This window comes from Orcinus orca, chromosome 2 (genome assembly GCF_937001465.1).
Source record: "Orcinus orca chromosome 2, mOrcOrc1.1, whole genome shotgun sequence".
Taxonomy (NCBI): Eukaryota; Metazoa; Chordata; class Mammalia; order Artiodactyla; family Delphinidae; genus Orcinus; species Orcinus orca.
This window is the reverse complement of record NC_064560.1, coordinates 55,486,366-55,513,399: the sequence shown is the minus strand read 5'-3', so window position 1 is coordinate 55,513,399 and position 27,034 is coordinate 55,486,366. Positions and strand designations below refer to the sequence as shown.

The following is a 27,034-nucleotide window of genomic DNA, read 5'->3' as shown; positions in this document are numbered from 1 at the left end:
CACCCCTTTTGCTGTGCTCTCCTCCGCGGTACCGAAGCTTTCCCCCTGCGCCACCCGCAGTCTCCGCCCACGAAGGGGCTTCCTAGTGTGTGGAAACATTTCCTCCTTCACAGCTCCCTCCCACTGGTGCTGGTCCCATCCCTATCCTTTTGTCTCTGTTTATTCTTTTTTCTTTTGCCCTACCCAGGTATGTGGGGGCTTTCTTGCCTTTTGGGAGGTCTGAGGTCTTCTGCCAGCGTTCAGTAGGTGTTCTGTAGGAGTTGTTCCACGTGTAGATGTATTTCTGGTGTATCTGTGGGGAGGACAGTGATCTCCGCGTCTTACTCTTCCGCCATCTTCAAACGCCTCATTGGACGAAGATTTGATGATGCTGTTTTCCAGTCTGATGTGAAGCATTGGCCTTTCATGATGGTTAATGAGGCAGGCAGGCCTAAGGTTCAAGTAGAATACAAGGGAGAGACAAAAAGGTTTTATCCAGAGGAGGTGTCATCCATGGTTTTGACAAAGGTGAAGGAAATAGCAGAAGCTTACCTTGGGAAGACTTTTACCAATGCTGTTGTCACAGTACCCGCTTACTTTAATGATTCTCAGCGTCAGGCTACCAAAGATGCTGGAACTATTGCTGGGCTCAATGTACTTCGAATCATCAACGAGCCAACTGCTGCTGCTATTGCCTATGGCTTAGACAAAAAGGTTGGAGCAGAAAGAAATGTGCTGATCTTTGATTTAGGTGGTGGCACTTTTGATGTGTCAATCCTCACTATTGAGGATGGAATCTTTGAGGTCAAATCTACAGCTGGAGATACCCACTTAGGTGGAGAAGACTTTGACAACCGGATGGTCAACCATTTTATTGCAGAATTCAAGCTCAAACACAAGGAGGACATCAGTGAGAACAAGAGGGCTGTCTGTCACCTTCGTACTGCTTGTGAGCGTGCTAAGCGCACTCTCTCTTCCAGCACCCAGGCCAGTAGTGAGATTGATTCCCTCTATGAAGGAATTGACTTCTATACCTCAATTACCCGTGCCTGATTTGAAGAACTGAATGCTGACCTGTTCCGTGGCACACTGGACCCTGTGGAGAAAGCCCTTCGGGATGCCAAGCTAGACAAGTCTCAGATCCATGATATTGTCCTGGTGGGTGGTTCAACCCGCATCCCCAAGATTCAGAAACTTCTACAGGACTTCTTCAACGGGAAAGAACTGAATAAGAGCATCAACCCTGATGAGGCTGTTGCTTATGGTGCAGCTGTCCAGGCAGCCATTCTATCTGGAGACAAATCTGAAAATGTTCAAGACTTCCTGCTGTTGGATGTCACTCCTCTTTCCCTTGGAAATGAAGCTGCTGGTGGAGTCATGACTGTCCTCATCAAGCACAACACCACCATTCCCACCAAGCAGACGCAGACCTTCACAACCTACTTGGACAACCAGCCCGGTGTACTCATTCAGGTTTATGAAGGTGAGCGTGCCATGACCAAGGACAACAACCTGCTTGGCAAGTTTGAACTCACAGGCATACCTCCTGCCTCCCGTGGTGTTCCTCAGATTGAAGTCACTTTTGATATTGATGCCAATGGCATCCTCAATGTCTCTGCTGTGGATAAGAGCACAGGAAAAGAGAACAAGATGACCATCACTAATGACAAGGGCCGTTTGAGCAAGGAAGACATTGAACACATGGTTCGGGAAGCAGAGGAGTACAAAGCTGAAGATGAGAAGCAGCGGGATAAGGTGTCTTTGAAGAATTCTCTTGAATCCTGTGCTTTCAACATGAAAGCTACTGTTGAGGATGAGAAACTTCAAGGCAAGATTAATGATGAGGACAAACAGAAGACTCTTGATAAGTGTAATGAAATAATCAACTGGCTTGATAAGAACCAGACTGCAGAGAAGGAAGAATTTGAACATCAGCAGAAGGAGCTGGAAAAAGTCTGCAATGCCATCATTACCAAGCTATACCAGAGCGCAGGAGGCATGCCAGGAGGAATGCCAGGAGGAGTGCCTGGGGGCTTCCCTGGTGGTGGAGCTCCTCCGTCTGGTGGTGCCCCCTCTGGGCCCACCATTGAAGAGGTTGATTAAGCCAGCCTAGCATAGGTTTAGCATTGTTCCACACAACATTGAAAGATTTCTCCCTCTGTGTCTGTTAGTATTTGTTTTATATATTTGGGTGCTCCTATATTGGGTGCATGTATGTTGACAAGTGTAATATTCTCTTCTTGTATTGATCCTTTTATCATTTTAGAGTGTCTTTTTTTATCTCTCTGTAGTCTTTGTTTCAAAGTCTATTTTGTCTGATATAAATATTGTGATCCTGACTTTCTTGTCATTTCCGTCTGCATGAAATATCTTCTTCCATGTCCTCACTTTCAATCTATGTGTGCCCTTTGCCCTAAAGTGGGTCTCTTGTAGTCGGCATGTTTTAGGCTCTTGTATTTTAATCCAACCTGCCGCTCTGTGTCTTTTGATTGGAGCATTTAGTCCATTGACACATAAGGTAATTATTGACAGACATGTATTTATTGCCATTTTAAACCCTGTTTTCCTGTTGATTTTATATTTTATTTGTCCTTTTGTTTTTCCTTTTGTGTTTTCTTTTGTATTATATTTTCTTCTTTTTGGGTTTTGTGACTCTACTGTATATTTTTGATTTCTGGTTACCCTGTTTTTCACGTGTGTTAACCGCTTCTTATATTTACTTGCCTTAGACTGGAGTCATATAGGTTCAAACATTTTCTAGGGAAAAAATCTGCATTTTCTTCCTCTCCTTCCCCACATTTTGTGATTTAGATGTCCTCTTTTACATCTTCGTGTTTATCCTTTTACTGTTCCTTGTGGTTATCATCACTTTCACAGAAAATTTTTCTTTTGTTTTTTTTTTAAATGTGTGTACTGGCTTATTTAAGTGATTTATTTTCCAATAGTAATTTTCTCTTTCATATAGATTCTTACTACTTTTCTATTTAGAGAAGGCCTTTCAATATTTCCTTTAGGATAGGTTTAGTATTGCTGTATTCTTTTAGTTTTTGCTTGTCTGAGAAGTTCTTTATCTCCTATTCGAAATGATAGTCTTGCTGGGTAGAGTATCCTAGGTTGCAGATTTTTCCCTTTCAGGACTTTGATTGTGAATATATCTTGCCACTCCCTTCCTGCCTGCAACGTTTCTGTAGAGAAATCAGGCTGATAGCCTTATGGGGGTTCCCCTGCAATTAACTCTTTGTCTTGCTGCCTTGAGAATCCTCTCTTTAATTTTGCCATTTTTATTATAATATGTCTTGGTGTAGGTCTGTTTGGGTTCATCTTGTTAGGGTGCTTCCTGTACCTAGATATCTGTTCCCTTCTTTAGGTTAGGGAAATTTTCAGCCATAATTTCTTCAAATGCATTTTCAATCCCTTTTTCTCTATCTTCTCCTTCTGGGATCCCTATTATGCATAGATTGGCACACTTTATATTATCCCATAGGTCTCTTTTATTGCTTTCAATTTTTTGCTTTAGGCTTTCTGTCTGATGTCCTGATTGGGTGGTTTCCATTATTCTATCTTGCAGATCACTTATTCGTTCTTCTGAATTATTCATTCTGTTATTCATTGCCTTTAGCTCAGCTTTTGTTTCAGCGAATGAATTTTCTAATTTTTCCTGGTGGCTCCTTATAGTTTCTAGTTCCTTTTGACAGTGATATGCATTTCTGTCCCTAGCCTTTCTTAATTCCGTCAGTATTTTCATCATCGCCTTTTTGAACTCAGTGTCTATTAGATTGAAGAGGTTGTTTTCATTCTGTGTTCTTTCAGGAGAATGCTCTTGATCTTTTAACTGGGAGTGGTTCCTCTGCTTCTTCATTTTACTTATAGTTCTCTTGCTCTGTGAGTTTAGGAGAAACAGTTATCTACTGTGGTCTTGGAGGGGTGTTTTTATGTGGGAACATCCCTGCATAGCTTGTGTGGATTTAATGTTTTTTGGTGCGAGGGCTGTTTTCAGTGTGGATACCTGCCATGTCTTTCCCTAGTGTATGGTGGCCATTGATAGGAGATGTGACTGCTGTTGTGGTGACCAGAGCCTGCACTGTGTATTGAGTGGGGCCTCCTCTTTGCTCTGTGGTTGTCACTGCCCTGTCAGGGGCAGGGTCTGCTCCCTAGTTGTTGGAGTAAAGGCCACCAGATCTGTTTCTGAGCTACGTTTCTGGGCTGCAGTGTGAGGTAGATGGGATTGGAGTGCTGCTGCTGGGAGACGAGCCACTGCCTATTCCTCTGCCAGAGCTGTTCACTGGTGAGCATGCTCTGTTGTGTCACCTGTCATCTGTTGTGCAGGTTCACAAAGTACACTGTTGTTGGCACTGCCCTCGGTCCTGTCTCAACCTTGGAAACGCTAGCAATTGGCCCTGGTGTCCCTCAGGCATTGTTTTCACAAGGCCACCAGCACAGATCCACTGAAGTCAGGTACCAGGACCACATTGGTCACACATCCAGACCCACTGTGGGATCTATGGGGACAGCTCAGACCCTGGCCCAGCCCAGCACCCATGTGCAGGCACCCACGTTCATGCATCCACGTTCGTGCACCCACAAAGCCCACAGCTGCTTAGGCCAGACCCGTCCCAGCCACAGGAGCACCCGTTGTCCACTCGGATGTCCTGCAGGCGCTGAATTTACAAATCCAACAGCGGAGGTTTACATCTGCAGCTGGTGCAGCTGCAGGGAGAGATTTCAGCCCTGCTTCCTAAGTCACGTGGCCCCTGGGGCTCAGCTGTGGTTTCAGCCCTGCCTCTGGGAGTGGCAACCCACTGGCACCTACTCCCAGAGCCTGCTGAAGTGGCAGCTGGGCGCGAGATCCCGTGGAGGCCTGAGCCCCCGGTAGTGGCTGGGGCATGCTCTCCCAGAGCCTGAAGAGGTGGGAGCCAGTGCGTGGAGAAAGGCTGTAATGGCAGCCCCGCCCCTCCCTTCATGCACCTCCTAACAAGGGCACTTTACTTCCATGGAAGGTCCGGGCTTTTTCTGGGAACAGCCCCCTTTGGGGCTGTACCACACTCCAGCCCCTTCACACTGTTTCCACAGCCAACCTCAGTCCTCTCCCTGGGTCTGTCCTCTAGACCCCGAGATCCAGCACCCAGCCCCCTTCCCTGCCAGTGGATGCGTGTCTCAGACTGGGGTGTGCAGGGCAGTGGCAGGGACTGTCTGTGTAGGTCTGTCTCTGTTGTGCCTGCCACAAACAAGTTGCATTCTCCTCTGAGCCTCTTCTGCTCCCTTTCTGTCCCAGGTGATCTCCCCACAGCTGAGAGGGTTTTCCAGGGTGCAAAAACATTTCCTCTCTTTCAACTCCCTACCAGGGGCACAGGTCCTGTCCCAGTACCTCTTTTTTTTTTTCTTTCATCCTACCCTATTTCGTGGAGATGTTTCTTGTCCTTTCAGGTATTTGAGGTCTTCCGCTAGTGTTCAGTAGGTGTTCTGTGAGAATTGTTCCATTTGTCGAAGTATTTTGGATGTATTTGTGGGAGGACGTGAGTGCTACTTTCTTCTACTCCACCATCTTGATTTGATTCCCTAGTCTGTTATTTTTTTCTGAGTACAAGTCTTTTACCTCCTTAGTTAGTCTTATTCCCAGGTATTTTATTATTTTCGATGCTAATATAAATGAGATTGTTTTCTTTGTTTCAATTTCTGAAAGTTTGTTTTTAGTATGTAGAATTGCAACAGACTTCTGTTTAGTAATTTTGTATCCTGCAACTTAAGCAAATTCATTTATGAGTTCTAGAAGTATTTTGGTGGAATCTTAAAGATTTTTTTTTTTTTTTGTATAGTATCATGCGATCTTCCACACAGTGACATTTTTAGGTCTTTTGTTCCAATTTGGGTTTCTTTTATTTTTATTTCTTGCCTACTTCGTGTGGCTAGGATTACCAATACTATGTTGATAAAACTGGCAAGTGTAGGCATCCTTCTCTTTTCCTGATCTTGGAGAAAGATGCTTTCAGCTTTTCACTGTTGAGTATGATGTTACCTGTGGGCTTATCATATATGGCCATTATTAAGATGATGTATGTTGCCTCTGTACCCACTTCATTGAGAACTTTTATCATAAATTGATGTTGAGTTTTTTCAAAAGCTTTTTCTGCATCTACTGAGATGAGCACATTATTTTTACTCAAGTCATTAATATGGTGTATCATATAAATTGATTTTCCCTGAGATAAATCACACTTGATTATGGTATATGATCCTTTCATTGTATTCTTAAATTTGGTTGGAGTGAATTTACATCTCTGTTCATTAGTGATATTGGCCTGTAATTAATTTTTGTGATATCTTTGTCTTGTTTTGATATCAAGGTAATGGTAGCCTCATGGAATGATTTCAGAAGAATTCCTTCCTCTGCAACTTTTAGGATTAGTTTGAGAGGATAGGTTTAACCTTCTAAATGTTTGGTAGAATCCACCTATGAAACTGTTTGCTTCTAGATTTTTGCTTTGGGGTTTTCTTAAAAAAATTATTACTCGTTCAATTTCATTACTAGTTATTGGTCTGTTCATATTTTCTGTTTCTTCCTGATTCAGTCTTAAGAGGTTGTATGTTTTTAGGAATTTGTGCGTTTCTCCTTGGTTGTCCATTTTATAGATGTATAAAGGTTCGTAGTACTCTCTTATACTCCTTCCTATTTTTGTGGCATTATTTGGAACTTTTCCTTTTCTAATTTTCTTTTAACTGGGTCCTTTCTGTTCCTTTCTTTTTTTTTCCCCATTGCCTCTTTTTTTTTCTTTTACCTTCCTGTGCTTTTTATATTTTATTTTATTTTATTTTTTAACATCTTTATTCGACTATAATTGCTTTACAATGGTGTGTTAGTTTCTGCTTTATAACAAAGTGAATCAGCTATACATATACATATATCCCCATATCTCCTCCCTCTTGCATCTCCCTCCCTCCCACCCTCCCTATCCCACCCCTCTAGGTGGTCACAAAGCACCAAGCTGATCTCCTTGTGCTATGGGGCTGCTTCCCACTAGCTATCTATTTTGCATTTGGTAGTGTATATATGTCCATGCCACTCTCTCACTTCGTCCCAGCCTACCCTTCCCCCTCCCCATGTCCTCAAGTCCATTCTCTACGTCTACATCTTTATTCCTCTCCTGCCCCTAGGTTCTTCAGAACCACTTTTTTTTTTGATTCCATATATATATATATATGTTAGCATACGGTATTTATTTTTCTCATTCTGACTTACTTCACTCTGTATGACAGTCTCTAGGTCCATCCACCTCACTACAAATAACTCAATTTCGTTTCTTTTTATGGCTGAGTAATATTCCATTGTATATAGGTGCCACATCTTCTTTATCGATTCATCTGTCGATGGACACTTAGGTTGCTTCCATGTCCTGGCTATTGTAAATAGAGCTGCAATGAACATTGTGGTACATGACTCTTTTTGAATTATGGTTTTCTCAGGGTATATGCCCAGTAGTGGGATTTCTGGGTCATATGGTAGTTCTATTTTTAGTTTTTTAAGGAAACTCCATACAGTTCTCCATAGTGGCTGTATCAATTTACATTCCCACCAACACTGCAAGAGGGTTCCCTTTTCTCCACACCCTCTCCAGCATTTATTGTTCATAGATTTTTTTGATGATGGCCATTCTGACTGCTGTGAGGTGATACCTCATTGTAGTTTTGATTTGCATTTCTCTAATGATTAGTGATGTTGAGCATCCTTTCATGTGTTTATTGGCAATCTGTATATCTTCTTTGGAGAAATGTCTATTTAGATCTTCTGCCTGTCTTTGCATTGGGTTGTTTCATTTTTTGTTATTGAGCTGCATGAGCTGATTGTAAATTTTGGAGATTAATCCTCTGTCAGTTGCTTCATTTGCAAATATTTTCTCCCATTCTGAGGGTTGTCTTTTCATCTTGTTTATGGTTTCCTTTACTGTGCAAAATATTTTAAGTTTCATTAAGTCCCATTTGTTTATTTTTGTTTTTATTTCCATTGCTCTAGGAGATGGGTCAAAAAGGATCTTGCTGTGATTTTTCATAGTGTTCTGCCTATGTTTTCCTCTAAAAGTTTTATAGTGTCTGGCCTTACATTTAGACCTTTAATCCATTTGGAGTTTATTTTTGTGTATGGTGTTAGGGAGTGTTCTAATTTCATTCTTTTACGTGTAGCTGTCCAGTTTTCCCAGCACCACTTACTGAAGAGGCTGTCTTCTCTCCATTGTATATTCTTGCCTCCTTTATCAAAAATAAGGTGACCATATGTGCATGGGTTTATCTCTGGGCTTTCTATCCTGTTCCGTTGATCTATATTTCTATTTTTGTGCCAATACCATACTGTCTTGGTTACTGTAGCTTTGTAGTATAGTCTGAAGTCCGGGAGCCTGATTCCTCCAGATCCGTTTTTCTTTCTCAAGATTGCTTTTGCTATTCGGGGTCTTTTGTGTTTCCATACAAGTTGTGAAATTTTTTGTTTTAGTTCTGTGAAAAATGCCATTGGTAGTTTGATAGGGATTGCATTGAATCTGTAGGTTCCTTTGGGTAGTATAGTCATTTTCATAATGTTGATTCCTACAATTCAAAAACATGGTATATCTGTCCATCTGTTTGTATCATCTTTAATTTCTTTCATCAGTGTCTTATAGTTTTCTGCATATAGGTCTTTTGCCTCCTTAGGTAGGTTTATTCCTAGGTATTTTATTCTTTTTGTTGCAGTGGTAAATGGGGGTGTTTCCTTAATTTCTCTTTCAGATTTTCATCATTAGCGTATAGGAATGCAAGAGATTTCTGTGCATTAATTTTGTATTCTGCTACTTGATAAAATTCATTGATTAGCTCTAGTAGTTTTCTGGTAGCATCTTTAGGATTCTCTATGTATAGTATCATGTCATCTGCAAACAGTGACACATTTACTTCTTTTCTGATTTGGATTCCTTTTATTTCTTTTTCTTTTCTGATTGCTGGGGCCAAAACTTCCAAAACTATGTTGAATAACAGTGGTGAGAGTGGACAACCTTGTCTTGTTCCTCATCTTAGAGGAGATGGTTTCAGTTTTTCACCATTGAAACGATGTTGGCTGTGCGTTTGTCATATATGTCCTTTATTATATTGAGGTAAGTTCCCTCTATGCCTACTTTCTGGAGGGTTTTTATTATAAATGGGTATTGAATTTAGTCGAAAGCTTTTTCTGCATCTATTGAGATGATCATATGATTTTTCTCCTTCTATTTGTTAGTATGGTTTATCACATTGATTGATTTGCGTATATTGAAGAATCCTTGCATTCCTGGGATAAACCCCACTTGATCATGGTGTATGATCCTTTTAATGTGCTGTTGGATTCTGTTTGCTAGTGTTTTGTTGAGGATTTTTGCATCTATGTTCATCAGTGATATCGGCCTGTAGTATTCTTTCTTTGTGACATCTTTGTCTCATTTTGGTATCAGGGTGATAGTGGCCTAATAGAATGAGTTTGGGAGTGTTCCTCCCTCTGCTATATTTTTGGAAGAGTTTGAGAACCATAGGTATTAGCTCTTCTCTAAATGTTTGATAGAATTCACCTGTGAAGCCATCTGGTCCTGGGCTTTTGTTTGTTGGGGGATTTTTAATCACAGTCTCAATTTCACTGCTTGTGATTGGTCTGTTTATATTCTCTATTTCTTCCTGGTTCAGTCTTGGAAGGTTTGCTTTTCTATGAATTTGTCCATTTCTTCCAGGTTGTCCATTTTATTGGGATATAGTTACTTGTAGTAATCTCTCATGCTCCTTTGTATTTCTGCAGTGTCAGTTGTTACTTCTCCTTTTTCATTTCTACTTCTATTGATTTGAGTGTTCTCCCTTTTTTTCTTGATGATTCTGGTTAATGGTTTTATCAATTTTGTTTATCTTCTTAAAGAACCAGCTTTCAGTTTTATTGATCTCTGCTATTGTCTTCTTCATTTCATTTATTTCTGATCTGATCTTTAGAATTTCTTTCCTTTTGCTTTGGGGGTTTTTTGTTCTTCTTTCTCTAATTGCTTTAGGTATAAGGTTAAGTTGTTCATTTGAGATATTTCCTGTTTCTTGAGGTAGGAATGTATTGCTATGAACTTCCCTCTTAGCACTGCCTTTGCTGCATCCCATAGGTTTTGGGTCGTCATGTCTTCATTGTCATTTGTTTCTAGGTATTTTTTGATTTCCTCTTTGATTTCTTCAGTGATCTGTTGGTTATTAAGTAGTGTATTGTTTAGCCTCCAAGTATTTGTATTTTTTACAGATTTTTTCCTGTAATTGATATCTAGTCTGATAGCATTGTGGTCAGAAAAGTTAGTTGATATGATTTCAATTTTCTTAGATTTACGAAGGCTTGATTTGTGATCCAAGATATGATCTATCCTCGGAATGTTCCATGAGCAGTTGAGAAGAAAGTGTATTTTGTTGTTTTTGGATGGAATGTCCTATAAATATTGATTAAGTCCATGTTGTAGAATGTATCATTTAAAGCTTGTGTTTCCTTGTTTATTTTCATTTTGGATAATCTGTCCATTAGTGAAAGTGGGGTGTTAATGTCCCCTAATATTATTGTGTTACTGTCGATTTCCCCTTTTATGGCTGTTAGCATTTGCCTTATGTATTGAGTTGCTCCTGTGTTGGGTGCATAAATATTTACAATTGTTATATCTTCTTCTTGGATTGATCCCTTGATCATTATGTAGTGTCCTTCTTTGTCTCTTGTAATAGTCTTTATATTAATGTCTATTTTGTCTGATATGAGAATTGCTACTCCAACTTTGTTTTGATTTCCATTTGCATGGAATACCTTTTCCCATCCCCTTACTTTCAGTCTGTATGTGTCACTACATCTGAAGTGGGACTCTTGTAGACAGCATATATATGGGTCTTCTTTTTCTATCCATTCAACCAGTCTATGTCTTTTGGTTGGAGCATTTAATCCATTTACTTTTAAGGTAATTATCGATATGTATGTTCCTATTACCATTTTATTGATTGTTTTGGGTTTGTTATTGTACGTCTTTTCCTTCTTTTGTGTTTCCTGCCTAGAGAAGTTCCTTTAGCATTTGTTGTAAAGCTGGTTTGGTGGTGCTGAATTCTCTTAGCTTTTGATTGTCTGTAAAGGTTTTAATTTCTCCATGAAATCTGAATGAGATCCTTGCTGGGTAGAGTAATCTTGATTGTAGGTTTCTCCCTTTCATCACATTAAATCTGTCTTGCCACTCCCTTCTGGCTTGCAGAGTTTCTGCTGAAAGATCAGCTGTTAACCTTATGGGGATTCCCTTGTATGTTATTTGTTGTTTTTCCCTTGCTGCTTTTAATATTTTTTCTATTTATTTATTTATTTATTTGTTTATTTATTTATTTAGCCGTACACAGACCTCTCACTGTTGTGGCCTCTCCCGTTTCAGAACACAGGCTCCGGACATGCAGGCTCAGCGGCCATGCCTCACGCGCCCAGCCGCTCCGCGGCATGTGGGATCTTCCTGGACCGGGGCACGAATCCGTGTCCCCTGCATCGGTAGGCGGACTCTGAACCACTGCTCCACCAGGGAAGCCCTGTATTTAATTTTTGATAGTTTGATAAGTATGTCTTGGCATGTTTCTCCTTTGATTTATCCTGTATGGGACTGTCTGCGCTTCCTGGACTGGATTGATTATTTCCTTTCCCATATTAGGGAAGTTTTCAACTATAATCTCTTCAAATATTTTCTCAATCCGTTTTTCTCTTTTTCTAGAACCCCTATAATTCGAATTTTGGTGCATTTAATGTTGTCCCAGATGTCTCTGAGACTGTCCTCAATTCTTTTCATTCTTCTTTCTTTATTCTGCTCTGCAGTAGTTATTTCCACTTATTATCTTCCAGGTCACTTACCCATTCTTCTGCCGCAGTTATTCTGCTATTGATTCTTTCTAGAGAATTTTTAATTTCATTTATTGAGTTGTTCATCATTGTTTGTTTGCTCTTTAGTTCTTCCAAGTCCTTGTTAAACGTTTCTTGCATTTTGTCCATTCTATTTCCAAGATTTTGGATCATCTTTACTATCATTACTCTGAATTATTTTTCAGGTAGACTGCCTGTTTCCTCTTCATTTGTTTGGTCTGGTGGGTTTTTACCTTGCTCCTTCATCTACCGTGTGTTTGTCTTCTCATTTTGCTTATCTTACTGTGTTTGGGGTCTCCTTTTTTCCAGGCTGCAGGTTCATAGTTCCTGTTGTTTTTGGTGTCTGCCCCCAGTGGCTAAGGTTGGTTCAGTAGGTTGTGTGGGCTTCCTGGTGGAGGGGACTGGTGCTTGTGTTCTGGTGGACGAGGCCGGATCTTGTCTTTCTGGCAGACAGGACCGCGTCCAGTGGTGTGTTTTGGGGCGTTTGTGACCTTATTATGATTTTAGGCAGCCTCTCTGCTAATGGGTGGGTTTGTGTTCCTGTCTTGCTAGTTTGGCATAGGGTGTCTAGCAGTGTAGCTTGCTGGTCGTTGAGTGTAGCTGGGTCTTAGCGTTGAGATGGGAGATCTCTGGGAGAGCTTTCACCATTTGATATTACATGGAGCCTGGAGGTCTCTGGTGGACCAATGTCCTGGACTTGGCTCTCCCACCTCAGAGACGCAGGCCTGACACCCAGCCGGGGCACCAAGACCCTGTCAGCCACACGGCTCAGAAGAAAAGGGAGAAAAAAAGAAAGAAAGAAAATAAAAAGTAATAAAGTTATTAAAATAAAAAAAATTTAAATTATTAAAAATTAAAATGTAATAATAAAAAAGAAAAGAGCAACCAAACCAAAAAACAAATCCACCAATGATAACAAGTGCTAAAAACTATATTTTAAAAAATAGAAAAGAAAACAGACAGAACCCAGGACAAATGGTAAAAGCAAAGTTATACAGACAAAATCACACAAGCATAAACATACACACTCACAAAAAGAGAAAAAGGAAATATATATATATTTTTTTTTTAAAGGAAGAGAGCAAATCAATAAAGAAATCTACCAATGATAGTAAACTCTAAATACTAAACTAAGGTAAACATAAAACTAGAAACCAGTCAGTCGCATACAGCAAACCCCAAGTCTACCATTGCTCCCAAAGTCCACTGCCTCAATTTTGGGATGATTGCTGTCTATTCAGGTATTCCAGAGCTGCAGGGTACATCAAGTTGATTGTAGAAATTTAATCCGCTGCTCCTGAGGCTGCTGGGAGAAATTTCCCTTTCTCTTCTTTGTTTGCACAGCTCCTGGGGATCAGCTTTGAATTGGCCCTGCCTCTGCTTATAGGTTACCTGAGGGCGTCTGTTCTTGGCCCAGACAGGACGGGGTTAAAGGAGCAGCTGATTAGGGGGCTCTGTCTCACTCAGGCCGGGGGGAAGGAGGGGTATGGAATGCAGGGCAAGCCTGTGGCAGCAGAGGCCAGCGTGGTGTTGCAACAACGTGAGGCGTGCCGTGTGTTCACCCAGGGAAGTTGTCCCTGGATCACGGGACCCTGGCAGTAGTGGGCTGCACAGGCTCCCGGGAGGGGAGGTGTGGATAGTGACCTGTGCTTGCACACAGGCTTCTTGGTGGCTGCAGCAGTAGCCTTAGCGTCTCACGCCCGTCTCTGGAGCTCATTTAGGCGGTGCTCTGAATCCCCTCTCCTTGCGCACCCGGAAACAATAGTCTCTTGCCTCTTAGGCTGGTCGAGACTTTTTCCCAGACTCCCTCCTGGTTAGCTGTGGCGCACTAGCCCCCTTCAGGCTGTGTTCACACAGCCAACCCCAGTTCGCTCCCTGGGATCTGACCTCCGAAGCCGGAGCCTCAGCTCCCAGCCCCCTCCCGCCCCCGCAGGTGAGCAGACAAGCCTCTCGGGCTGGTGAGTGCTGGTCGGCACCGATCCTCTGTGCGGGAATCTCTCCCCTTTGCCCTCCGCCCCCCTGTTGCTGCGCTCTCCTCTGTGGCTCAGAAACTTCCCCCCGCCCACCCCCTGTCTCCGACAGTGAAGTGGCTTCCTAGTGTATGGAAACGTTTCCTCCTTCACAGCTCACTCCCAGAGGTCCAGGTCCCGTCCCTATTCTTTTGTCTCTGGTTTTTCTTTTTTCTTTTGCTCTACCCAGGTACGTGGGGAGTTTCTTGCCTTTTGGGAATCTGAGGTCTTCTGCCAGCGTTCGGTAGGAGTTGTTCCACATGTAGATGTATTTCTGATGTATTTGTGGGGAGGAAGGTGATCTCCACGTCTTACTCCTCCGCCATCTTGAAGGTCTCTCTCCTTTCCTTTATGTGTAGCTAAAGGTTTATCAATTTTGTTTATCTTTTAAAGAAGCAGATCTTTATTTCATTGATATTTTCTATTATTCTCTTAGTCTCTATTTCATTTACTTCTGATCTGATCTTTCTGATTTATTTCCTTCTACTAACTTTGTGCTTTGTTTTTTTTATCCTCGTTACTTTGGTGTAAGGTTAGGTTGTTTGACATTTTTATTATTTCTTGAGGTAGACTGGTAATGGTATAAACTTCCCTCTTATAACTCATTTTGCTGTATCCCATAGATTTTGGATCATTGTGATTTTGTTTTCCTTTGTCTCTAAATATTTTTAAATTTCATCTTTGACTTTTTCAGTGATCATTAGTCGTTTAGTAGCATATTATTTAGTCTCTACATGTTTGTGTTTTTTGAAGTATTCTTCTTATAGTTGATTTTTACTCTCATGGATTTTTGGTGAGAAAAGATGCTTGATATGATTTCATATTTCTAAAATTTACTGAGCATTCTTTTGTGGCCTAGCATGCAATCTATAATAGAATATTCCATGTGCACTTGAAGAATATGTGTTCTGCTGGTTTAAATGGAGTATTCTATGTGTGTAATAAGTCTACCTGGTCTCATGTGTCCTTCTATTCCACAGTTTTCTTACTGATCTTTTAGCCAGGATGATCTGCCCCTTGAAGTAAGTGAAGTGTTTAAATCTCCTACTATTATTGTGATACAGTCCATTTCTCTATTTATATTTCTTAATATTTAATTATGAATTTAGGTGCTCAAGTGAGTATTTTGAAATTGCTCTGAGAGAGAGAGTATCAGGGTCTATGTCTGGATGAAAAGGAATTTTTCTGGAGTGCCATAGTCACACATGAAGAGGGCATATTCCTAAGAAATGGGCTGAGGTTGTGGGGACAGACTAGAGGTGTGACATTCCACACCAATTTCTAATTGGTCCTAATATGTTTTAATATTATTCTTTTTAAAAAAAATTTATTTCATATTGGAGTATAGTTGGTTTACAATGTGGTATTTTTTCAAGTGTACAGAAGTGATTCAGTTATAAATATACAAAGATATATTCATTTTCAGACTCTTTTCCCATATAGGTTATTACAGAATATTGAGTAGAGTTCCCTGTACTATACAATAGATCCTTGTTGATTATTTTATATATAGTAGTGTGTATATGTTAATCCCAACCTCCTAATTTATCACTGCCCCCCCCAACCATTCCCCTTTGGAATCCATGGGTTTTTTAAAATTGGATTATAATTGCTTTACAATGTTGTGTTAGTTTCTGCTGTACAGTGAGGTGAATAGCTATATGTATACATATACCTGCTCCCTCTTGGACCTCTCTCCCCCCATCTCACCCATCTAGGTCATCACAGAGCACCGACTTGAGCTCTCTGTGCTCTACAGCAGGTTCCCACTAGCTATCTATTTTACACATGGTAGTGTATTTATGTCAAACCTAATCTCCCAATTCATCCCACCCTCCCCTTCCCACACTGTGTCCACACGTCCATTCTCTGCATCTGCATCTAATCCTGCTCTGCAAATAGGTTCATCTGTACCATTTTTCTAGATTCCACATAATGTGTCAATATACGATATTTGTTTTCTCTTTCTTAGTTCAGTCTGTATGACAGACTCTAGGTCCATCCACATCTCTACAAATGACCCAATTTTGTTCCTTTTTATGGCTGAGTAATATTCCATTATGTATATGTACCACATCTTCTTTATCCGTTCCTCTGTCGTTGGACATTTAGGTTGTTTCCATGTCCTGGCAACTGTAAATAGTGCTGCAGTGAACATTGGGGTACATGTGACTTTCTGAATCATGGTTTTCTCAGGGTTTATGCCCAGTAGTGGGATTTCTGGGTCATATATTAGTTCTATTTTTAGTTTTTTAAGGAACCTCCGTACTGTTCTCCACAGTGGTTGTATCAATTTACATTCCCACCAACAGTGCAAGAGGGTTCCCTTTTCTCCACACCCTCTCCAGCATTTATTGTTTGTACATTTTTTGATGATGGCCATTCTGACCGGTGTGAGGTGATACCTCATTGTAGTTTTGATTTGCATTTCTCTAATGATCAGTGATGTTGAGCATCTTTTCATGTGCTTCTTGGCCATCTGTATGTCTTCTTTGGAGAAGTGTCTATTTGCATCTTCTGCCCATTCTTTGGGTTGTTTTTTTGGTATTGAACTGCATGAGCTGTTTATTTGTTTTGGAGACTAATCCTTTGTCCGTTGCTTCATTTGCAAATATTTTCTCCCATTCTGAGGGTTGTCTTTTCATCTTGTTTATGGTTTCCTTTGCTCTGCACTCTTTACTTAGGTCCCATTCACTTATTTTTTTAAATTTCATTACTCTAGGTGGTGGGTCAAAAAAGATCTTTCTGTGATTTATGTCAAAGAGTGTTTTTCCTATGTTTTCCTTTAAGGGTTTTATAGTGTCTGGTCTTACATTTAGGTCTTTAATCCATTTTGCATTTATTTTTGTGTGTGGTGTTAGGGAGTGTTCTAATTTCATTCTTCTACGTGTAGCTGTCCATTTTTCCCAGCACCACTTATTGAACAGGCTATCTTTGCTCCATTGTAAATTCTTGCCTCCTTTGTCATAGATTAGATGACCATAGGTACGTGGGTTTATCTCTCGGCTTTCTATCCTGTACCACGGATCTGTATTTCTGTTTTTGTGCCACTACCATACTGTCTTGATTACTGAAGCTTTGTAGTGTAGTCTGAAGTCAGGGAGCCTGATTCCTCCAGCTCCGCTTTTCTTTCTCAAGATGCTTTGGCTATTTGGAGTCTTTTGTGTTTCCATACAAATTGTAAAATTTTTTGTTCTAATTCTGTGAAAAATGCCATGGGTAATTTGATAGACAATGCATTGAACCTGTAGATTGCTTTGGATAGTAAAGTCATTTTCACAATATTGAGTTTTCCAATTCAAGAACATGGTATATCTCTCCATCTGTTTGTGTCATCTTTGATTTCTTTCATCAGTGTTTTATAGTTTTCTGAGTACAGATCTTTTGCCTCCTTAGGTAGTTTTATTCCTAGGTATTTTATTCTTTTTGTTGCAGTGGTAAATGGGATTGTTTCCTTAATTTCTGTTTCTAATCCTTCATTGTTAGCTTATAGGAATGCCAGAGATTTATGTGCATTAATTTTGTATCCTGCAACCTTACCAAATTCATTGATTAGTTTTAGTGGTTTCCTGGTGGCATCTTTAGGATTTTCTATGTATAGTATCATGTCATCTGCAAACAGTCAGAGTTTTACTTCTTCTTTTCCAATATGTACTTCTTTTATTTCTCTTTCTACTCTGATTGGCCACTAGTAGGACTTCCAAAATTTTGTTGAATAATAGTCGCCAGAGTGGGCATCCTTGTTTTGTTCCTCATCTTAGAGGAAGTGCTTTTAGTATTTCACCACTGACGATGATGTTTGCTGTGGGTTTGTCATATATGGCCTTTATTACGTTGAGGTAGTTTCCCTCTATGCCCACTCCAGAAGAATTTTTATCATAAATGGGTGTTGAATTTTGTCAAAAGCTTTTTCTGCCTCTATTGAGATAATCATATGATTTTTATTCTTTAATTTGTTAATATGGTGTATCACATTGATTTTGTGTATATTGAAGAATTCTTGCATTGCTGGGATAAATTCCACTTGATCTTGGTGTATGAGCCTTTCAATGTGTTGTTGGATTCTGTTTGGTAGTATTTTGTTGAGGATTACTGTATCTATGTTCATCAGTGTTATTGGTGTGTAATTTTCTTCTTTGTGATATCTTTGTCTGGTTTTGGTATGAGGGTGATGGTGGCCTCATAGAATGAGTTTGCGAGTGTTCCTCCCTCTGCAATTTTCTGGAAGAGTTTGAGAAGGATGGGTGTTAGCTCTTCTCTAAATGTTTGATAGAATTCACCTGTAAAGCCATCTGCCCCTGGACTTCTGTTTGTTGGAAGGTTTTTAATTACCATTTCAATTTCATTACTTGTGTTTGGTCTGTTTATATTTTCTAATTCGTCCTGGTTCAGCCTTGGAAAGCTATACCTTTCTAAGGATTTGTCCATTTCTTTCAGGTTGTCCGTTTTATTGGCATACAGTTGCTTGTAGTGGTCTCTTATGATCCTTTGTATTTCTGTGGTGTCATTTGTAATTTCTCCTTTTTAATTTCTAATTTTATTGGTTTGAGTCCTCTCCCTTTTTAAAATTTTATTTATTTATTTTTGGCTGCATTTGGCTTCATTGCTGCAGGCAGGCTTTCTCTAGTTGCAGAGAGCGGGGGCTACTCTTCGTTGCAGTGCATAGGCTTCTCATTGCGGTGGCTCCTCTTATTGCGGAGCACGAGCTCTAAATGCATGGGCTTCAGTAGTTGTGGCATATGCACTCAGTAGTTGTGGCTCACGGGCTCTAGAGCACAGGCTCAGTAGTTGTGATGCACAGACTTAGTTGCTCTGCGGCATGTGGGATCTTCCCAGACCAGGGCTTGAACCCGTGTCCCCTGTACTGGTAGGCATATTCCTAACCACTGTGCTACCAAGGAAGTCCCCCTTTTCTTATATATAAATTTATTTATTTATTTATTTATGTCTGCATTGGGTCTTCATTGCTGTGCGTGGCTTTCTCTACTTGCGACATGTGGGGGCTACTCTTCATTATAGTCCACAGGTTTCTCATTGCGGGGGCTTCTCTTGTTGCGGAGAACGGGCTGTAGGCGTGCGGCCTTCAGTAGTTGCAGCACACAGGCTGAGTAGTTCTGCCTCGTGGGTTCTAGAGTGCTGGCTCAGTAGTTCTGATGCACAGGCTTAGTTGATCCACAGCATGTGGGATCTTCCCAGACCAGGGCTTGAACCCATGTCCCCTGCATTGGCAGGCAGATTCTTAACCACCTAGCTACCAGGGAAGTCCCCTGTATCTTTTTTTTGTGATGATTCTGGCTAAAGGTTTATCAACTTGTTTATCTTCTCAAGGAACCAACTTTTAGTTTTATTGATCTTTGCTATTATTTTCTTCGTTTCTATTTCATTGTTCTGATCTTTATGATTTCTTTCCTTCTACTAACTTTGAGTTTTCTTTGTTCTTCTTTCTCTAGTTGCTTTAGGTGTAAAGTTAGTTGTTAATTTGAGATTCTTCTTGTTTCTTGAGGTGAGCTTGAATTGCTATAAACTTCCCTCTTAGAACTGCTTTTGCTGCGTCCCATAGGTTTTCGATCGTCATGGTTTAGTTGTCATTTGTTTCTAGGTACTTTTAAATTTTCTCTTTGATTACTTCAGTGATCTCTTGGTTATCTAGCAGCTCACTGTTTAGCTTCCATGTGTTTGTGTTTTTTTACAATTTTTTTCCCCTGTAATTGATTTCTAGTCTCATAGCATGTTGGTTGGAAAAGATGCTTGGTACGATTTCAATTTTCTTAAATTTTCCAAGGCTTGGTGTTTGAGCCAAGATGTGATCTATCGTGGACAATGTTCTGTGTGTCCTTGAGAAGAAAGTGTATTCTGTCACTTTCAGGTAGAATGTCCTATAAATATCAATTAAAAGTATCTGGTCTAGTGTGCCATTTAAAGCTTGTGTTTATTTTCTGTCTGGGTGATCTGTCCATTGGTGAAAGTGGGGTGTTAAAGTCCCCCACTATTATTGTGTTACTGTCAATTTCCCCTTTTATGGCTGTTAGCATTTGCCTTATGGATTGAGGTGCTCCTATATTGGGTGCATAAATATTTACAATTGTTACCTTTTCTTCTTGGATTGATCCCTTGATCATTATGTAGTGTCCTTCCTTATCTCTTGTAACAGTCTTTATTTTAAGGTCTGATATGAGTATTGCTACTCCAGCTTTCTTGTGATTTCCATTTGCATGGAATATCTTTTTCCTTCCCCTCACTTTCAGTCTGTATGTGTCCCTAGGTCTGCAATGGGTCTCTTGTAGACAGCATATGTACAGGTCTTGTTTTTGTATCCATTCAGCCAGTCCGTGTCTTTTGGTTGGGGCATTTAATCCATTTACATTCAAGGTGATTATTTATATTTACGTTCCTATTACCATTTTCTTAATTGATTTAGGTTTGTTTTTGTGGGTCTTTTTCTCTTGTGTTTCCCACCTAGAGAATTTGCTTTAGCATTTGTTGTAAAGCTGGTTTTGGTGGTGCTGAATTCTCTTAGCGTTTGCTTGTCTGTAAAGCTTTTGATTTCTCCATCAAATATGAATGAGCTCCTTGCTGGGTAGAGTAATCTTGGTTGTAGGTTTTCCCTCTTTCCTCCCTTTAAATATATCCTTCCACTCCCTTCTGGCCTGCAGAATTTCTGCTGAAAAATCAGCTGATAACCTTATGGGGATTCACTTGTATGTTATTTGTTGCTTTTCCCTTGCTGCTTTTAATAATTTTTCTTTGAATTTAATTTTTGTTTGATTAATATGTGTCTTGGTGTGTTTCTCCTAGGGTTTATCCTGTATGGGACTCTCTGTGCTTCCTGGACTTGGGTGACTATTTCCTTTCCCATGTTAGGGAAGTTTTTGACCATAATCTCTTCATATGTTCTCAGACCCTTGTCTTTCTCTTCTTCTTCTGGGACCCCTATAATGCGAATGTTGGTGCGTTTACTGTTGTCCCAGAGTCTCTGAGACTGTCCTCAAGTCTTTTCATCCTTCTTTATTCTGCTCTTTGGCAGTTATTTCCACCATTCTATCTTCCAGCTCACTTGTTCGTTCTTCTGCCTCAGTTATTCTGCTATTGATTCCTTCTAGTGTATTTTTCATTTATTATGTTGTTCATCACTGTGTTTGTTCTTTAGTTTTTCTAGGTCTTTGTTAAACATTTCATGTATTTTCTGAATCCGTGCCTCTATTCTGTTTCCCAGATTTTGGATCATCTTTACTATCATTACTCTGAATTCTTTTTCAGGTAGGTTGCCTATTTCCTCTTCATTTATTTGGTCTTGTAGGTTTTTACCTTGCTCCTTCGTCTGTAACATATTTTCTTGTCGTTTCATTTTTTTTGATGGGTGGGGCTGTATTCCTGTTTTGCTCGTTGTTTAGCCTGAGGTGTCCAGCGCTGGAGTTTGCAGGCAGCTGGACAAAAGCTGTGTCTTGTTTCTGAGATGAGGACCTTCAGGAGACCTCACTCTGATTAATATTCCCTGGGGTCTGAGGTTCTCTGTTAGTCCCGTGGTTTGGACTTGGTGCTCCCACCACAGGAGCTCAAGCCCAACCCACTGTATGGGAACCAAGATCCTGTAAGCTGTATGGCGCAGCAAAAGAAAAAAGAAGGAAAAAAAAAGAGTACAATAACAAAACATAAAAAATTAAATTTAAATTAGGGAAATAAAAAACATATTAGAAAAAATATAAGTGAAACAGTAACAAGAAGTTAACACAGAAGCACAAGAGCAAAAAACAAAAACAAAAACTGGAAAAGGCCTTAACTGTGGGGGTGGGGCTTAGGCGGGGGCAGGGACCTACGCTAAGGACTTGTGCCACTGGCAATGGCAGCATGGCTGGAGGGGTCGTTGGAGTGTGGAGTGTAGAAGTAAGGCCCTGGGTGGGGGTACGTGGACAGGGCTTAGGCTCAGCGCACCTGGAGGGGCCCTCTGAGTACAGAGGATCAGGCCCGGGACCGCAGCAGGGTCCCAGGGCCCAAGTGGGCAGGGGAAACGCCAGCCGCATTCCCTTCCGATCCTCCCATGTCCCTAGGGTATCTCCCCGTACCCGTTGCTCCCCTCACCATGGGTGGGCCCCTCTGGGCATGGGAACCCCTCCTGTCCCCCAGCCGCCCCTCCAGGGCACTGGTCCCATCCTGCCTCCACTTCTCCTCCCCTGTCCGCCCCCCTCCCACGTCCTACCTGGTCGCTCAGGGGTTCATCCCGTCCCCTTAGGTGTTCGTTGTCCCCCACCAGTGCCTGGCAGGTGCCCAGTTATGTGATTCAGTTATAAATATACAAATATCTATTCATTTTCAGATTCTTTTCCCATATAGGTTACTACACAATATTGAGTAGAGTTCCCTGCACTATACAGTAGATCCTTGTTGATTATTTTATATACAGTAGTGAGTATATGTTAATCCAGCCTCCTAATTCATCCCTCCCCTCCCCTTTCCCCTTTGGAAACCGTAAGTTTGTTTTTTGTTTTTAATTCAGGCATATTTATTGAAGATAAAAAACTAGAAATTAATAAAAGAGTAAGTGGATTTCCACAAATGGCTAACACAAATGCCTGAGTTTGTTTTTGAGGTCTGTGACTATTTCTTTTTTGTAAATAAGTTCATTTGTATCATTTTTTAGATTCCAAATATAAGTGGTATCATATGACATCTGTCATTTTCTAACTCACTTCAATTAGTATACTTATCTCTAGGTCCAGTCATGTTGCTGCAAATGGCATTACTTCATTCTGTTATGGCTGAATAGTATTCCTTTGTGTATGTGCACTTCTTTATCCATTCATCTGTCGATGGCTACTTAGGTTTCTTCCATGTGTTTGCTATTTTAAATAGTGCTCAGTGGACATTAGGGTGCATGCATCTTTTGGAATTAATGGTTTTCTCCTTATGTATGCCCAAGTGTGATTACTAGATCATATGGTAGCTGTATTTTTAGTTTTTTAAGGAACTTCCATACTATTCTCCATAGTGGCTGTACCAGTTTACATTCACACCAACAGTGTAGGAGGGTTTCCTTTACTCCACACCCTCTACACCATTTGTTTGTAGACTTTTTGATGATGGCCATTCTGAACAGCGTGAGGTGATAACTCATTAGAGTACTGATTTGCATTTTTCTAATAATTAGGGATGTTGAGCATATTTTCATGTGTTTGTTGGCCTATATGTCTTCTTTGGAGAAATGTCAATTTAGGTTTTCTGCCCATTTTTTTATTGGGTTGTTTTTTTGATATTGAGCTGCATGAGCTGTTTGTGTATTTTGGGAGATTAATCCTTTGTCCATTGATTCATTTGCAAATATTTTCTCCCATTCCTAAGACTCTCTTTTCATCTTGTTTACGGTTTCCTTTGCTGTGCTAAAAGCTTTTCAGTTTAATTAGGTCTCATTTGTTTATTTTTGTTTTTCTCATTACTTTAGGAGGTGGGTCAAAAAAGATTTTGGTGCGATTTATGTCAGAGTGTTTTGCCTATGTTTTTTTATTTTCCTGTATGCGGGCCTCACTGTTGTGGCCTCTCGTGTTGCAGAGCACAGGCTCCGGACACACAGGCTCAGTGGCCATGGCTCACGGGCCCAGCTGCTCCGTGGCATGTGGGATCTTCCTGGACCGGGGCACGAACCCGTGTCCCCTGCATCGGCAGGCGGACTCTCAACCACTGTGCCACCAGGGAAGCCCTGCCTATGTTTTCCTCTAAGAGTTTTATGGTGTCTGGCCTTACATTTAGGTCTTTAATCCATTTGGAGTTTATTTTTGTGTATGGTGTTAGGGAGTGTTCTAATTTCATTCTTTACACGTAGCTGTTCAGTTTTTCTAGCACCACTTATTGTAGAGGCTGTCTTTGCTTCATTGTATATCCTTGCCTTCTGTTATAGATTCGGTGACCACAGGTGTATGGGTTTATCTCTGGGCTTTCTATCCTGTTCCATTGATCTGTATTTGTTTTTGTACGAGTACCATAGTGTCTTGATTACTGTAGCTTTGTAGTAGTAGTATAGTGTGAAGTCAGGGACCCTGATACCTCCAGCTCCATTCCCCCACCCCCACCCGCCCCACCAAGATTGCTTTGGCTACTCAAGGTGTTTCCATACAAATTGTAAAATTCTTTGTTCTAATTCTGTGAAAAATGCCACTGGTAATTTGATAGGGAGTACACTGAATCTGTAGATTGCTTTGGGTAGTACAGTCGTTTTCACAACATTGGTTCTTCCAGTCCAAGAACATGGTATATCTCTCCATCTGTTTGTGTCATCTTTGATTTATTTCATCTGTATCTTATACTTTGCTGCATACAAGTCTTTTGCCTCCTTAGGTATGTTTATTCCTAGGTATTTGATTCTTTCTGTTGCAGTGGTAAATGGGATTGTTTCCTTAATTTCTCTTTCTGATCTTTCATTGTTAGTGTACAGGAACGCAAGAGATTTGTTTGTTAGTTTTGTATCTTGCGACTTTACTAAATTCATTGATTAGCTCTGGTAATTTTCTGGTGGCATCTGCACAAACTGCAGATTAAATCCCCATAATCGGCCCATGTTATGTTTTTCTAAAACTATAAGGGAGGAGACAAAACCATATACAAGTTGGCCCTAAGGAACATGAATAAACACATACATCCACAGACACTTACAGGCACAGTGGGAAGACTCCGCCTTCCCCCCCTTCTCCTGCTCTGTCTTCTACCAGGATGCACTGGCAACAGGGGCTCACTCCAAATCCCCCACCCCCACCAGGACCAACGCGGCAGCAGGCAACTGGGTGATGAGGATCAGTGTGCAGGATTTTAAACTAGGATTATGAAGTTAAACAATACTAGAAATAGCGGGCAAACAGACCAAACCAGCACTTTATTTTAAAAAGTTTTATTCTGCAGATTTAGAAATTTGAGATTTTTTAATAACTGCAAAAGAAATTCAGTCACACCTACTGATTAACAGAATGTAGCGGTGTATTATCTAAACAGAAATTGTGCTGATGTGCCACAATAAATTGTCTATTAGTAAAAAAATACACTTTAGGGCACAGCATCATATCACAAATTACAATAGGGATACTTTGCAAGAATTTATTCAAACTAGAGAATTCTGAGTAACTGTATCTTTTGAATGCAGCATTTAAAAATGTAACAACTCTGTGCATTCTTTTTCTTAAAAAACTGACCTTGTGTGTGTCATAGAAATGCTGCTTTATTGCTGCAGAGGTCAAAGTTCAAGGCTCAAGAGGTACAGGAGAGAATACAAAGGTAGCCTTAAGAAACTTGGTTTTGTTTATGTATAAAAAAGGTAAAGTTTATAAAAGTTAATTTACAAACCAAGAACAAAGTGGTATGCACGCCTTATGTACAAGCATCCTTAAAACATCAAAAGTTTTTAAATGCATAGCCTAAAAAAAAAAAAAAAAAGAGAGAAAACAACCACTGCCCCTTGCCAAACAAACAAAACAAAAAAAAAAACCCCACCCCAAATCACACCATTATTTTCTTCTGGGTGATTACACATTCTGAAACCACCAAATCCACAATTCACTCAATCTTTTCATGATACAGTATCTAGATGTGCACAAAAGCCGTAAAAACTTAGTAATACACAGAACGATCTAAGAATTAAAAACACAAGGGTAAGGCATTCCTGCTGGTTAGTATGTCTATGGTGATATGGTTAACTTATAGATCCAAAGAGGCCACAGAACCAGTCTCACATGCTTTGGTGTCCTTCCCTAAGAAAAATGAGTTTTCATATACAGTAAGTAATTGTCTTCACTTGCCCCGCCCCGCCAAAAAAAAAAAAAAAAAGCTATAAATTCCTCTTGCTGTACATTTCTGTTAAATCCACTACACTGGTTATACATTTGAGGTGCTTTTTAAAAACGTGTGATTACCTCATGCATAATAAAAATGTGTATGCCAGGCCAGGGCCATAATAAAGTCTGGAACAGTGTACTTTGGAAAGAACAAAACTCAAATGCACCCCATTTACTGGCTGGTATTTTAACGGAAATCAATATGTGAAGTTAAGCAGTGACCATATAAAAGTACAAAACTCATTACAAAGCATCACATCTTGGAGCCTGTAGCCAACACCGACCCCCAACATGCAGCAGGCAGCATGTTTCCCAAGCACGGTTCAGGGGATGTTCACTCAGCCTCTCCAGTTCAAACAAAGCGTGTGATACTAACACACTGCAGTGTCAATTATAGGAAAAGTATATAATACTTGATGGAGTGGTTCCATTTAGATTTAGTAAGTTTAACCCAGTTTCACATTATTTAATCAAGTTCCTATATTTTAAGAATTAAAAGTGGTCAATCAAGACAGAAACACAGTTTGCTCCAACAAGATAATTTGGATCTCCAGGAAGACACTTGTTTTGCCAGGTTTTAGGATCGCCTACGAGAGAAAAAAAAGTTCATGTCATTTCTGGTTGGTTAAACTGCTATCTGTAATGCTTTGCAATCATGAGACAAACACAAACATATATATTTAGATACAATTTTCCTCTATTTCTTCAGCATACCGCACTTGTACCAAAACTCTTAGTGCTATATATGTACTTCATTGGAGACCCACTGGAATCTAATGATCCAAAAGCTGTTGCAGATTTCTCGTTTATTTTTTATGTTTTCAAGTTTGAGCCTTTTAAAAAATGAATAAAAGTTAGGGTGATCATGTGCCTGGGACAGTTCCAGTTTGCCCCTGAGTATTATTATTAAGAGTACCCTTCTTGGGCTTCCCTGGTGGCGCAGTGGTTGAGAGTCTGCCTGCCAATGCAGGGGACGTGGGTTCGTGCCCTGGTCTGGGAAGATCCCACATGCCGCGGAGCGGCTGGGCCCATGAGCTATGGCCGCTGAGCCTGTGCTCCGCAACGGGAGAGGCCACAACAGTGAGAGGCCCGCGTACCGCAAAAAAAAAAAGAAAAAAAGAGTACCCTTCTTTCACTTTCAAAAGTTTAGACAATAATTATATGATTACCCCATTTGAGCTGAGTATGAGAACACATTTCTCACACTTGACAGACCAAATGAAACCCTCAACACTGCAGAATTCGGTTAAGGAGCCTCCTCCCCTTTACAAAAAAAAAAAAAAAAATCATTGAGACTGGGCCAGAGATTCTTAGCCCTGATCCTGCTGTACAACAAAACCATTCATGATGCTTCCAAAAGTCAT

At 40.4% G+C, this 27,034-nt stretch overlaps 1 protein-coding gene and 1 pseudogene across 11 annotated transcripts in view; one reads left to right on the top strand and one right to left on the bottom strand.

Annotated features, from left to right (window-relative positions):
* The first annotated feature begins 270 nt into the window (after positions 1-270).
* Positions 271-2,119, top strand: LOC101270649 (heat shock cognate 71 kDa protein-like; annotated as a pseudogene).
* Positions 2,120-24,717: 22,598 nt separating this feature from the next.
* TJP1 (tight junction protein 1) overlaps positions 24,718-27,034 on the bottom strand; it is a 343,097-nt gene continuing 340,780 nt past the window's right edge. For all 11 annotated transcript variants that reach the window (XM_049705651.1, XM_049705652.1, XM_049705654.1 and 8 more), the window contains one exon: positions 24,718-26,257. In XM_049705651.1, coding sequence (XP_049561608.1) covers positions 26,163-26,257 — 95 coding nt within the window. In that variant the 3' untranslated portion in view covers positions 24,718-26,162. The remainder of the gene's footprint in view (positions 26,258-27,034) is intronic.